Source organism: Periophthalmus magnuspinnatus, chromosome 19 (assembly GCF_009829125.3).
Source record: "Periophthalmus magnuspinnatus isolate fPerMag1 chromosome 19, fPerMag1.2.pri, whole genome shotgun sequence".
Taxonomy (NCBI): domain Eukaryota; kingdom Metazoa; phylum Chordata; class Actinopteri; order Gobiiformes; family Gobiidae; genus Periophthalmus; species Periophthalmus magnuspinnatus.
In genome coordinates, this window is record NC_047144.1 from 12,858,065 (window position 1) to 12,872,900 (window position 14,836).

The 14,836-nt window shown below is 36.2% G+C and overlaps 1 protein-coding gene across 2 annotated transcripts in view; it reads left to right on the forward strand.

Moving 5' to 3' along the window:
- The window catches only part of arhgap27 (Rho GTPase activating protein 27), a 40,960-nt gene extending 27,445 nt beyond the window's left edge, over positions 1-13,515 (forward strand). For both annotated transcript variants that reach the window (XM_055229425.1, XM_033984192.2), the window contains 12 exons: positions 418-504; positions 2,433-2,500; positions 2,628-2,715; positions 4,670-4,771; positions 5,748-5,846; positions 6,166-6,277; positions 6,424-6,558; positions 7,895-7,993; positions 8,733-8,810; positions 9,432-9,563; positions 11,879-11,984; positions 12,706-13,515. In XM_055229425.1, coding sequence (XP_055085400.1) covers positions 418-504; positions 2,433-2,500; positions 2,628-2,715; positions 4,670-4,771; positions 5,748-5,846; positions 6,166-6,277; positions 6,424-6,558; positions 7,895-7,993; positions 8,733-8,810; positions 9,432-9,563; positions 11,879-11,984; positions 12,706-12,877 — 1,278 coding nt within the window. In that variant the 3' untranslated portion in view covers positions 12,878-13,515. The remainder of the gene's footprint in view (positions 1-417; positions 505-2,432; positions 2,501-2,627; positions 2,716-4,669; positions 4,772-5,747; positions 5,847-6,165; positions 6,278-6,423; positions 6,559-7,894; positions 7,994-8,732; positions 8,811-9,431; positions 9,564-11,878; positions 11,985-12,705) is intronic.
- The last annotated feature ends 1,321 nt before the right edge of the window (positions 13,516-14,836 follow it).

A 14,836-nucleotide genomic window follows, 5' to 3' on the forward strand; every position in this document is an offset into this window, starting at 1 on the left:
CTAACCCTCCTCTCATTTAATGTTTATTTTCTCTTTAAAATGTAGAAAGTAGTAACAATATATACATACGGAATTAAAATATTTGAAGCAACATATATGGAAGTACGTAGCAAAGAAAAAAGTGAAATAACTACTAAATTATTTTTTTTAACAAAGCAAAGGGTGGCTACTTTGAGGATTTGAATATAAAATTTAAAAAAATAGTAGTTATTTGCCATTTTTTCTTTACTACATAAATCCATATATTTTACTTCATGTCTTTTGAGTGTTTATAAAATGTATAAAGTAGTAAAGATAAAGTCTAGAGTAGTCCACGTGCCACAAAAGGTCCATAGCTGCTGGGATTATTATAAAACAAATGATTATAAACATGCTATTTATCATCGTACATTTAAACAGTATTATTTGTTTTGTCAGAGGTTCGTTCCCACTCACAGAAGAACCACGTCTGACTACAGCAGTGACTCCTCCAGCACCGGAAACTCCCCAGAAATTCAGCACAACGTCAGTATTCATTTATATTTACCAAATCATAGCTCTGCAAATCCCTTCTGCACGCTAGGAATGCTCACGGTTGATCAGTTTCACAATTATGATTCTAGATCATTACTGGATAACTGTGAATACTTTAGAAACCGCAATAGCTTTAAAATAGAAAGTAATGAAATTCATGGAATCTCAGACTTCTATATCTGAAAATGAAATCTGATTATGATGTTAACATTTCAAACTCGATTCACTGAAGGACAAGAGAATGTAATTTTTCAGTTTTTTGTATAGTAAAAAAGTAGTAGTTTTTAATATTACCATGATTATGTTGTCTACTTTACACTGTCTACAAACTGGGAGTACCTAGTTTCAATATCAGCTTTAGTATTTGTATCTGGTATCCATTTTTCAGGTGTTTTTTTTTTTTTTTTTTTTTGTAGTTGTAGCAGTAGCAGCAGTAGCAGTAACAGTAGCAGTAGTAATAGCAGCAGCAGCAGTAGTAGTAGTAGTATCCATTTTTGACAAAGCTGATAGTGACATAATAGGTTTGGAGAAAGGATTTATTGTGTTGTTTTGTAGTTCATAGTGCCTATATAACTAGTTTCTTTGGTAATACTAAAATGTGTTGAATCTGTTTATCCTCTGGTGTCTTTCTTTCTTTCTCTCTCCTTCTCCTAAGGCGTTTGGGTTCAGGCCCTACAGAAACCCTTATTATTTGACCTCCAGGTGGCTCCGCTATAACGTGGGTGCTTTGTTTAACACCTGAGCCCAGTCTGTAGATCGCAGTGTCTATCTATAAACGCAGAAGGTGTCAGTCGAATCATGCAAGGATTACATGTCTCATTTAAGATCATATTTTTGTTATTTCATTAGAATCCATGTACAGCTTTCACATTGTCGTATTGTATTTTGCGGTGGTAAGCTGGAACATGTCGCGGTTATCCGATTTAGAGCTGTAATTTGTTTGTAAGAATATTTTATTATCCCTGTAGGGAAATTTGTTGGCATGCCAGTTGTTCAGTGGGTTAAATGAATAAGGAAACAGTTAGTTTTGTTTTTTAACGTTATTACAAAATTGAGATAAATAAAAAACAAACAGGTTTACAAGACCTGGAGGGGGGACAGGGCCTTCTCCGCTGCAGCCCCCGCCCTCTGGAACCCCCTCCCCACATTGGACATCAGAGATTCCTCCACAAAACTTATTCAAAACTGCCTTCAAATCTCCTTTTTTACACGTTACTTTCATTATGTTTTGTTTTGAACTGTGTGAAGCATGTTTGCGCGTCATTAAAAGAGCTACACAAGTGTTATGTATTATTATTATTACAATCATTTGAGTTTGGCAAAGTTAACACATTCCCTGGCCAACCGTCAATGTTTTCTTTCTGAACAAAGCCATCAAACTGGCCTGACTGACTGGCTTCAGCCACGAGGAACAAATTCCATAATGTGAACCACTGTCATTGTGAAAGTTTTGGTGACCTACTTTAATTTAATTTACCCAAGAATTAAAGAAACACAAAAAGGTAAACAGGTTGTGTGATTGTGCCAGCGCAGTGATAAGAGTCTGATGTCTGTCTCTGTATCTCACGTCCTTCTGTGTGCTTCACAACATATTCATCTTAACAATGCACTTTAACAATGCACTTTTGTGTTTTCATATTAAGATTTTCATAATACATTGATCAAAATTATTATTATTATTTGAAGTAGTAGTAGCAGTAGTTGTAGTTGTAGGAGTAGAAGTTGTAGCAGTAGCATTAGTAGTAGCAGAAGCAGTTGTTGTAGTAGCAGTAGTAGTAGTAGTAGCACTAGTAGTAGTAGCAGTCGTAGTAATAGCAGCAGCAGCACCACTATTATTATTATTATTATTATTATTGTTATTGTTATTATTACTATTATCGCATTAATCAGCACCATGTAAATATATTTATATTTTGCAGGTGCAGAATTTGGAAAAAGCTGGAATTCTCAACAAAACTAAAATATGTGAAAATGGCAAGAAAGTGAGGTGAGTCATGACCTCTCACCTAAAATAATTAGTTTTTAAGTCAAAAACATGAGTATTTGGAGGTTTCATGTGTCACTCTGCCCCCGGCTCTGTCTATTGTTGGTAACATGAGTTATCTTTATCTTAGGAAAAACTGGGCACAAACTTGGACGGTTCTGCAACATGGAATTCTGACCTTTCACAAAGACCCAAAGTCGGCACCAACAGGAGCCTCGGTAACGTTTTGATATTTTTATTTGTCATTTTGGGTGTTGACATTGTAAATTATCTGCTTTCATCTCCTCTTTCACCACATTCTTAAAAAGTAGACTTCCGTAGGTTTCATACTGTGCGTCTGTACCATACTTCCTCACACACACACACTTACTGTCCTCTTTGTTGTGTCATTGCTTTGTACAACTGAACCATATAAAAGTTTCAAAATGTAGTTTAAAGGTCCTATATTATGCAAAATGGACTCTTGTGAGCTTCAAGCCATGTTATAATGTCGCTACCTCATCATAAACATACATGGAGTTGTTTTGTTTCATTCACACATGTTTGAGTAACCATGGATTATTGTCTGTCTACATCTTCAACTCTCAGAATGTTCTGTTCCTCCTTGTGATGTCATGAAGTGGTAGTTTTCAAGTTAACAGCTACGTTTTGCCTATAGTTCAATAGTGATGGGCAATTCCAGGGCTGAAGTTATCAAAATAATTCTAGTGACAGTGTATTGCATTTAAAAACACAGTGAAGCACTTCCTGTATTACCACATGACATCATAAGGTGGAACAGAGTGTTTTCAATTTGAGAGAAGAACTCAGTGTAAATCTGCAGGGTTAATTTGTGAATGAAACAAACTCCAGGTATGTTTGTGATGAGGAAACCACATTATAACGTGGCTCAGAAAATAGTGTAACATGGGCCCTTTAAAATGTGCTAAATTTGAAGTTAATTTAAAGATGTACTTTGTAAATTTTCCCGGAAGGAGGTCCGCCACCTGCTTGTGTCATTGGAGATTTAACTGTTCTATCTTGCATTTATTCAGGTGTTTTTACTGCTTAAATCCCTTAAAAAATATGCTTTCTCACTGTGAGCGGGGTCGCCTCATCACAGATATGACCTGTAACTTGGCCTGATTAGACCTGCAGTACTTCTGTTGTAGATCTGGTGGAATTCAGAAAGTCAAATCTTTTTTATGGTAGTACTTGGTGTGAAAAGTTTGAGAGGCACTGACCTAGATAAAGTAGGGCTAGAAACCATCTATGACCTTTGACCTATATTTGAAAGTCTTTATAATAGTATAAATTTCTCACTTGTAAAAGAATGAAACATAAAACATCTGCCAGCGTGTGGCTTTTATGTGCAGTGACATTCCCCAGGTGTAAAGCTGTTTTTTTTGTTGCTTTTTTTTGCTCAGATTTATAATTTTACTTCCTGGTTCCTGGTTAGATTCTTTGATGAGCAGATATGAGTTACATAGAGGTAATTCTATAACTGTTACCTAGCAACCAAGATGTTAACAAGGGACAAGATTTCTAAGACTTCTTCTAAATTGCGCAATAGTTATGATTAGACTAATAAAAATCAACCTATTAAAATTCGAATTAATTAAAATAAAGACTATCCAATAATACAAAACAATAAATTTATATGTAGAACAGGTCTACTTCAGTTTGTGGTGTTGTTTTAATATTTATTATACCTCAAAATTAGCATTAGCATTAGCATTGAGACACAAATATCTCTCTGTTCTCCAGTGAAATTTTAATTTATTTGTATAGTGTAGTGTAACATGTTGTCAGTGACACCCACCTGCAGCTTCCTGTCCACTGCCTTATCTTTAAATATTTTTTTCATTTTAGCGTGACTTTTGACAATTAGACAGGAAATAGTGACAATAACAGTGAGATTGCTGGTTGCTGTTGTGCACAGAGCCTATTGTCGTTGCATTTTGGATGGAATTTTAATTGTCGACACAGATGAAGGTATTCTGTTTTAGGACTCACTTCTACTTCTAGGTTTCTTTTACTTTTCTTTGCAACTTTTCCCCCCAAACTGCCATTTAACTGATATAAAACTATGATAAATATTCACCACAGGTACTATCCCACCAAACCAAGTCATAATTAGAAAACATGCAAACAGTCATATGCACTTTAAACTAACATGATGTGTCTTCGCAGAACAAGACCAATCAGATTGTGCCTGAGATTCAAGTGGATTTGAGAGGGGCCACCATCAACTGGGCATCCAAGGACAAGTCCAGCAAGAAGAATGTCTTAGAGGTGCTCACTTTGTTTTACACAATGGTGGAAAGAGTACTCAAAATTAAAAATACACAGAAGTACAACGGGCTTTTTATATAGCACATATAAAACAACTTCAGCTGACCAAAGTGCTTCACATAAAAGTCAATAAAAAACAAGTATACAGGTAATGCATAGGAAAAGAACAATAAAACACCAAGATATCCTGTCTAGCTTGTATTAAATGCCAGGGAGAAGCGGTGGGGTTTCAGTCTAGTCTTAAACTGCATTAAAGACTGAGAGGATCTGACAGGCAGAGGGCGCTGTTTCATAGTCTGGGCACTGCCACAGAAAAGGCTCAGAAAAGTGTGCATGAAAATACTACTCAAGCTACTAGTTACTACGTTCTTATAATGATTTTAGTAGGATTTTAGATCAGTCTTGTATACAAAAATTAATTACATTGTTTAAAGCAGTGTTAAGTCAGTTTAAAATAAAATTCTGTATTTGTAACTAGTATTTTTAACTAGCTGTTCCACTCCTGGTTCTAATGCAAAACTTAAAACACATTTACCGGTAGTTTATTTATTTATTATTTATTTATGACATTATGACATTGTAATTTCTTTGAGTTAAAACATTATGCTGCTCCATAAACACAGCAGACATAGAGACTTCCTGCTACTTCTCTGTGTTAAAATATTGTGTCATATTTATTTATAGCCCTAAATGAACAAAATACAGACTCCAGTAAATATATTTTTGTACAATCAAAACAGAACATTATTTAATATCATAAAATTCTGTTTGTGGAGATTGGGATTGAGATTATAGCCATTCCAAGGGTCAAGTCACATACATTTCCTGTTGGATATTTCCGATGAAAAACTACATGTAATTAATAGGAAATTCTTGGATAAAAGCATTAACTATGTTCTTTATATTAGAGGGGTCCTGGGTCCCCAAATTTCTTCGAGCCTACTGACTTAAAATGTTTGTTTTTTTTAAATTCCAGTTGAAAAGTAAGAACGGTGTGGAGTTTCTGATACAGTATGATACAGAGAGCATCATTAACGACTGGCACAAAGCCCTGGGAGACACAATACGACAACTGGTAAGAGGGTCTCTGCAGTATGCTTAAGCGCTCACACTTCACCACATCAAAATTAGGATTAAAATGGAGTCAAACCCAGAAGTAAACCTGTGCTAGGGCAGGATTTAAACAGAACTAGAACAGGACCACACAAAGTCTACTTCAAGTCTAAAGCTCAAACCAGGACCAAGTGTGAACGCAGCCTGTGAGATAGACGGCAAAGTTCTACCACTGAGCCACACTTGTTCATATGTTTCACTTGATTCCTTTTTTCTTTCTATTCTGTAAAATTGTATCTCTTTGTATCACCATAAACATCATCATTATTCCTTTGTGTCAGGAATACCAGGAGCATCACTCGGAAGAGGAGGACAACGACCTCTATGAGAAAATCCCCAATCTTCCCCCCAACGAGCGGGACGACAAACAAGGCATACAGGAAAAGAGGAGAAGTAAATTACCTTTTAACACCTCTCCCTACCTCTGCCTTTTCCTGTTTTAATCATGTACTATATTTGACCCAGTTACTATTATCCAGGCCATCAGAGTGCTAAAAATATCGTGACACAGTTGAACTTTGATTGACTGGTTTTTGCAGGCTCCAGGCCCAGCGTCACTCATTCGTCCAGTAACGGGGCAGAGGCGGACCAGAAGCGAGTCCGCACCAAGCTCATGAAGTTCCTGCTCAAACGTCCCACTCTGCAGTCGGTCAAAGAGAAAGGCTACATCAGAGGTACGGACATATTTACATCACAGGATATTACAAAATCTGTCATACGTCTTGGTATGTCTTATCACCACTTGTCACCGCTGTATATGACTGGTCACTATGTTTGTCTGTCTTGGATGAAATAAATAATAAAATAAAAAATAAAATAAAATAAAATAAAATGAAATTTAAATAAATAAAACTAAAATAAAAGGAGCTCTCATCATTAGAAAGCCAATATGGTGCTATATTTTACATGCTTTATACCAGTAGACAATTTTATATGGTTATTGTACAAGTAGCAAATTTGCCCGTGGTTGGCAGTTGTAGCTCATTTGCCAGTGTTTGTCCTCTGATCCGGAGGTTGGTGGTTCGATTCCCGCTCTCGACTTAAACACTGGTTGAGCAGTCAGATCCACAGACCCACATGTTGGCAGTGCGATTCCAGCTCCCATAGATGAAAGCTCTTGTTGTGTCCTTGAACATGGAAAAGCACTATAAAAATGTGATCATTTACCATTAGATTAGATTGAACCTATTAATGATTGGCATGGTAGGGCACATCATTAAAGTGCTAAGTGATGTTGAGTACTTCTACTTGGTATATTTGGATATTTTCTACACTTTTGATTCATTGTTCTTAATTAACAGACAGAATACTCATTTATGTATAAACCAGTACTGCAGCTGCTCTTGAGTCAAGTTTAATTTGAGTATTTCTCCCACCAAGTAGGTGTTAAGTTAAAGTGAAACTGTACCAAAGTGTATGCATAATGTACACGACCAGTCAAAAGTTTGGACACACCCTCTCATTCAATGTTTTTTTTCTTTCTTTTTACTATTTTTTACTTTTTATATACATCCAGAATACATCAGATATATGAAGCAAGATGTATGGAATTATGTAGTAAAGAAAAACCTCAAAATAACTACTAAATATTTGTTATATTTTATATTTAAATCCTCAAAGTAGTCACCCTTTGCTTTGTTGTAAAATATTTATTGAACTTTTTTCTTTACTACATAGTTCCATATATCTTGCTTCATATATATCTGCTGTCTTCCATATGTATAAAATGTAGGAACTTGTCAAAATAAAGGAGAAAAAAAAAAAACATTGAATGAGATGGCATGTCCAAATTTTTGCCTGGCAGTCTAGTAAAAACTCTAACAAACTACTGTAAAGAAGGATTTATATCTGGTAATTACATCTGAACATTGTTTTTAGTACAGGATTCAGTTTTACTTTGTTTTATATCAACTTGAGAATCTTCTTTCAGTTTCCCACACAATTTTGCATCATGAACTTTTGCCCTGACTGCTTTTACAGCTCTAATATTTGTTTTGTTTTTCTTTGCAGACAACGTGTTCGGATGCCATCTGGCCACACTGTGCAGTCTGGAGAAGAGCTCAGTGCCCAGTTTTGTGGAGAAATGCATCAGAGCTGTGGAGAGGAGAGGTAACAATAGCATGTGTCCTCCATGTGTGTTTGTACAGACCACACATATATGTAATAATGAGTTATCTTTACCAAATTGTTCTTATTTCTCTCTTTAGCCTGGCAAAAACTGACAATTTCACTCAGTACAAACTAAGAACACAGAATAGACTTTTACCAATTACTAAATACTAACTGAGTATGTAAAGATCTTTCAAAATATGAGTTGTTTTCACTTTTGGTCTGTTGGTTTTGGTGCTTTTGTTATATGCCATTCTGGTGAGACAAGTAGACGATACAGAGAAATACTGCAATAAACGATAATATTGAAACTACTTGATGCAACTAATTAAGATTTAAATAATGCAAGATAACCCCAGTAAACTATTTTAAATACACTGTTTCAATAAAAGACATGGGCTGCAACAAAAAAACAGCAGAATGTTTGTAATGTACGAATAATTAGCCATAAAAGGGACTTATTCACCCCTCCACAGCTCAAATCTTATTGTATTACAACAAAATTACCCCAAACTTCCCCACTTTTGCAAAGGAAAAGGACATAGTAAATATAAATGTATTGTTCCAGCTTTCATATATTGAACAATAAGTAATAAGATATAGTAATTATCATGACAGGCCTAGAGACAAGCAAACTCTTAATTTTTTTATATAGTAAATAACTGATTTCAATCCATTTCCTATGACTTATAATGGAGCAAACCACTTCTTGTAATATCTACTTTCTCTTTTATTTTAGGTCTTGAAATTGACGGCCTCTACAGAGTCAGTGGAAACCTTGCTGTTATTCAGAAACTGCGCTTCAAAGCTGATCATGGTAAATAGTTTTCGATACAGTGCTGCTCATTTGGTGAGCTGTTTAGTTTAATCAGCTGCTCCCCCTGGTGTTGTCAAATTATACTGCAGTCAGTGACTATGTTCACATGTACACTTAAGAAATGACACGTTAACAATTACATTTGATGTGAGTAATTTGATTTCTTTCTGTTTGGATTAGAAAGAGTGTGAAAAAGGAAAACTGATGTGGCAAAGAAAAAAATGACAGAAAAATAAGACTGGAAGTTATTTTAAAACTCACTTCATTGTTTTAGAAATACTCTACAGTCCATTCATTAACTGACATGGCATCATTTTTTTTTTTGACAGTGGAGTAGACGGGGAGGCACAAAGGTGGTTTGTTGTCCCAAGCCATTTTAGGGACCCAGAGTTGGACCTTCATCATATTTATTGATATTAGGGGGGGCCCATGTGAGGCTTTTTGTCCCAGGTCTCAAAATTTCTGTCGACGTCCCTGTTTTTGATGATCAGATTCTTTTGTGCATGTAAACACACACCAAAAACCTAATTATTGCATTTTGTGATTATTGTAGTGTGTGATTTTTAGTAGCCATGTAAATGTCCCCACAGTTTAAAATGCTGTTATGTTTTGTGTGAACAGAGGAGTTGGACCTGGAGGACGGGCAGTGGGAGGACGTGCACGTGATCACAGGAGCGCTCAAGCTGTTTTTCAGAGAGCTGCCTGAGCCACTTTTCCCTTTCAGTCACTTTAACAAATTTATAGAAGCTATCAGTAAGTTTGCTTTGTATTATTTTACTATTATTGTAAATGTAAATATCATCTGTTTTGATTAGCCTTAACTTTAATGTGAAGGTGAACATATGACTACTTTGTCCCTCCACCTATTAGCCATTTTGTTAGTTAAATGTCCCATATTACGCAAAACTTGGAAGCCATGTTCAAATGTTGTTACCTCATCAAAAACATACCTGGGGTTGTGTTTTGTTTCATTCACACATGTTTTAGTAACCCTTTATTATTAGTCTGTCTACATCTCCAAAGTTCTCAAAATTATCTGTTCCCCCTTGTGATGTCATATAGTGCTAGTTTTCAAGTTAACAGCTACGTTTTGCCTTTAGATCAGTAGAAATTGGCCATTCCAGGGCTGAAAGGATCCAAATGATTCTAGTGAAGGTGTATGGAGTTTAAAAACACAGTGGAGCACTTCCTGTATTACCACATGACATCACAAATTGGAACAGAGTGTTTTCTGTTTGTGAAAAGAATTCAGCCTAAATGTCCAGAGTTTGTGTGTTAAACATGTGTGATATATAATCTGACACATTTTCTGCTACACCCAGCATTACTCTTGCATTTACCATGTTTTTAGATTATTGATATTGTTGATATTGACCACTGCACTCTACCCAGATGTCAAAAGAACAGCTAAAGTCAACAAAGCCGTGTGTGGCCAGATTAGCGATGATCAAACAAAACAAAGTTTGAGTATGGAATGTTATTTCTCAGACCAATAAATCCTACAACTATTTCAATAATGATAAAATAATCTGTGATATTAGACTGGCTCTGGCTCCAAAAATATGTTTCATGTCCAAAATACATGGTAATGGTTTATAAAAAATAAATAAACTCCTTAATTAGCCTTAATAAAATAAATTAAGTGGTGGAAGAAGTATTCAATGTTGTTATTCAAGTTAAAGTACAGATTTTTACTTCAGTAAAGAAATACTCAAGTAAAAATAAAAGTATCACATGAAAAACAGAAACAATTGAATCGTTTGTGTTTTTACCTAGCTGCTCTTATTTGTATATTTTTGTTTACTCTGATTAAGTACTAAAATAACACCTCAGACTTTTCAGCAGGTCTCAAACAGTAGTAAAAAATACTTTTACTTTTCAGTCCAGTTCAAAAATGTAATGGAGTAGAAAGTACAGATATCTACTCTCAAATGTAATAGAGTAAAAGTAAAAAGTATCCACTTAAAAATCTACAGATACCCAACATTTTTACTTAAGTACAGTACTTTACTACTTGTTCATTGCAAATTAAATCTTTGTTCATGCTTTAATGAAGCAAACTAAAGAGGTACCCATTTTATGTTCTCTTTTATTGGCTACTACAGCAGTTAAACTTGTCTTTCGGATATTTTTGCTAACAGTAGAGTTTTTGGTTGAGTTGTTTTTGAGTTTTATTGAAGCAGCAGAAATCAAAGGCCCCATTACACAGTGACAGGTGAAGCTTAAGTGAATTACTGTGATTATACTGTTACCTTGGAAACTGTCAGTGGGTGGGAACATTCTGTCCTGAAGATGAAGGTACTAGATTAGAGACTGGGATCCAGGTTGAGTAAAAAAATGAATAAAGTCTGTGGTAAAACTATTGGGAAAGAAAGAGACAGAGTTATGCGATTAGGCTACCAAGTTGAATAAACTTTTGGGATAATAGGCCTTGTAATATTTGGGCATACTTTTGGACATTGCAAATTATAGTTTCAGTGTAAGCAAATAACTCTTTTATTATAATTTTGTCAAAAACAAAGCCAGAACTGTGAAAACAAAGAAAAAACAGGGGAAAAGTAATATTATGTATGTATTTGTTTATGGCACTGTTTCTGCACAGTGACAATATGTAGAGCCTATTACAGTATACAGCATATGTTATTCATTTTGTATACAGTTATTACAATGTCTGATATGGTAACATTAATATGGATGTTTAGTTGTTTATCCAAGTATGAAAAAACTCCTATCTTTGTACATTAATTTTTAAAGGGCCATATTATACTATTTTCAGATCTATATTATAATGTTGTTTTCTTATCACAAACAGACCTGGAGTTGTGTTTTGTTTTCTTCACACATGTTTAACACACAAATCCTGCATATTTAGGCTGTGTTCTTCTCTCAAAGAACATTATAACGTGGCTTAAAGCTCACAAGAGCCAATTTTAAGTAATAAGGGGCCTTTAAATAATACTACTATGGAACACACATATTTTCTCTCTCTCACTTGTAAAATGTATTTTGTTGGTTTTATTTTGTGCTAAATGCCCTGATTATTTATTACTTGTATCTTCTCATTGCAGGACAACCCGACTATAATGCAAAGTTGTCTTACATTTGTAATCTGGTCAAGTCTCTGCCTCAACCAAACCACGACACCATGAAGCTCTTGTTTGAACATTTACGCAAGTGAGTTTTTACAGAATTTTCATGTTTTTGAGCAATAATGACAAATAAAAATGTGTTTCAAAGACAACTCACTCTCAAAAATCTTCCCTATTACAATTTGTATTATGTTTTTATTATTATTGTAAGATCTTTGCAAAGGTCTTCTATTTCCAGTGATGGGAAGAATACTTTGAAAAAATTTAATTATAATGTAAAAAGGCAACATAGAATTAAAAACAGTGTAATGTTTGTTTCACTGTTTGTTCTTCATTTATTTATCACTGATTAGAGAAGGAAAAATTACACACGCATTTACCACAAAAGCTCAGTTTCTGTTTTTCTCACTAATATTGTCCAGTTTGAAGTACTGCCATGTATTCCTTTAATTTCAGAAACGTAACTGTATTCTGAATATCACCAACTGAAAGGGTAACTGTACTGGAATGCAGATACTAAAAATGTGTATTCTGAGTACATGTATTCAGTTACTTCCCAAAACTGTCTATTTCTTAAAAAATAAAAAAACAAAAAACATTTTATGTACTAGGGGAGAGGTGTGTTAAGTGTCTTTCCCAAGGACTACCTCCAATTATTTTTTTCTGAATTAATCAAAATTCACAAACTAATAACTTTTTACTGCATTTTGTAAACTTGAAATAGAGTGAATAAAATAAAAATTAAAACACTACTTACATCTGTTGCATCGTCTACACTATCTGATCTTATACTCTTGTTTTGGCAGTGTTATTGACTACGGAGAGGACAATCGAATGACAGTGCAGAACGTGGCTATAGTGTTCGGACCAACGCTGCTGAGACCAGAGAACGAATCCAACAACCTCACGATGCACATGGTCTTTCAAAACCAGATCGTAGAGTTTATTTTGAACGAATACGACCGAATTTTCCACTGAAACTGAAATCTGAATGAGAAGAACGACATATACAAGCATGTGAAGGATTACTCAATGAATCCACTAGTTGATAAAGTTACTGTGCAAGAAAACAGTATTGTGCTTGAAATCAAACCACACTTTTGGTTTAAGGATTTTGCAGTTTGAGATTGTAGCTTTCTAATTCTCACAAGTCACTTTCAGCTGAATTTAACTTTTTATGCTAAAAATAGTTGTGGTACAATCCAATACAGATCAGCGCATTAAGTTTTTTATAAAATCAATTTCTATATTTTAGGTTAACTATTTCTGCTTCACAGTGAGGTTTACTGTATATTTTCAATAACTGAGATTTTTGCCTCTTGCCTACTTAAACTGTTGTAATATAGGAATGTAAAAAGAGATATTATTAACTTGTAATATAGACATCATATCCTGCAACGTATAGATTTATTTACAAATATGTACACAAGGATCTACAGTCATGTTGCACTGTACAATAACATAGATGATTATGAATTAACTTAGGTTATATTTTGGTCATGAAGTCAAAACATAAATAATATGAATTTGTGTAAATAGATATAGAAAAGGCATATATATTTATGCTGTTGAAATGCAAGTGTCATTCAAATAATAAAGTAACTTTGTTTAATAAAGTGTCTCTATAATTTATGTGGAAATCATTGCAAAAATAAAGATATAACTTAGTTTGTACATTAAGAAACAGGTCAGTGATATAGTGCAGACTGAGCTGTACATTTAAGTGCTATACTAATGTTATATTAAAGTGGAGTAGTGCTTCCATCAGCCATAATATTAAGACCACCCGGTACATAGGGTAAGGGGCCTCCTCGTGACTGTAAAACTGCCTTCACCCTGTGGGGCATGGACTCCACGAGACCCCTAAACGTGTCCTGTGGAATCTGACTCCACGAGGCTTGCAGTAAGTTTTTGAGCTCCTCCAAACTAGTGAGAGGAGACGCGTTCATTGACCGTATTTGTTTGTCTAGTACGTCCCATAGCTGCTCCATGGGGTTGAGTTGTGCGGAATCCGGAGGCCAAGTCAACTCCTTGAACTCATCATCGTGCTCCTCAAACCAGTCCTGGACGCTGTCAGAGGAGTAGCACGCGGAGCTGTCCTGCTGGAAGTACCCGGTGCCCTCTGGGAATACGGAGTTCATAAAGGGGTGCACATGGTCTGCGAGGATGTTGATGTACGTGTTTGGGGTTAAAGTATCGTCAACGTGAACTACAGGGCCTAAAGTCTCCCAGCAAAACATGCCCCATAGTGTCACTGTGTACCCACTTGTTTCGTATCCTCCAGGCGCGCTCTCGTCCTCTGGTAAACGACGCACAGCCACGTTTCCACCTGCTTCATGAAACAAAAACCGTGCCTCGCGAGACCAGGCCACCCTTTTCCACTCTTCCACGGTCCACTCCTCGTGCTCCAGAGCCCACAGCAGCCTCTTCTGTCGGTGCACGTTGGCCAGCATGGATGCATTCACCTTTTTGCGCCGCAGACCCATGCGCAACAAGCTGCGGTGCACCGTATGGGAAGACACCTTTTTGTCCGAAATGGCGTTAACTTTTTCCGCTATTTGAGCCACTGTCGCGGTTCTGTCTGACTCCACCAGTCTGGCTAGCCTTCTCTCCCCGAGTGTATCAATGAGCCTCGGCCGCCCGTGACCCTGGCGCCTGCTGGCAGCCTCACCTTCCTTGCACCACTTTTGGTAGATGCTAATCACAGTGGACCTGGAGCAGCCCACCAGAGCAGAGATCCTAGAGCTGCTCTCTCCCAGGCGCTTAGCCATCACTATCTGCCCTTTGTCGAAGTCACTCAGATCTTTGCCTTTGCCCATGGCTGCAGACGCTGGCTGTGATTGATTGTCCCCGGTGTGGCAGTGGGGAGCCTGGGCACCGTGGGCACCGTGGGCAGACTGGGGTGGGCGTGAGCACGAGCTGTGGTGGTCATCAACT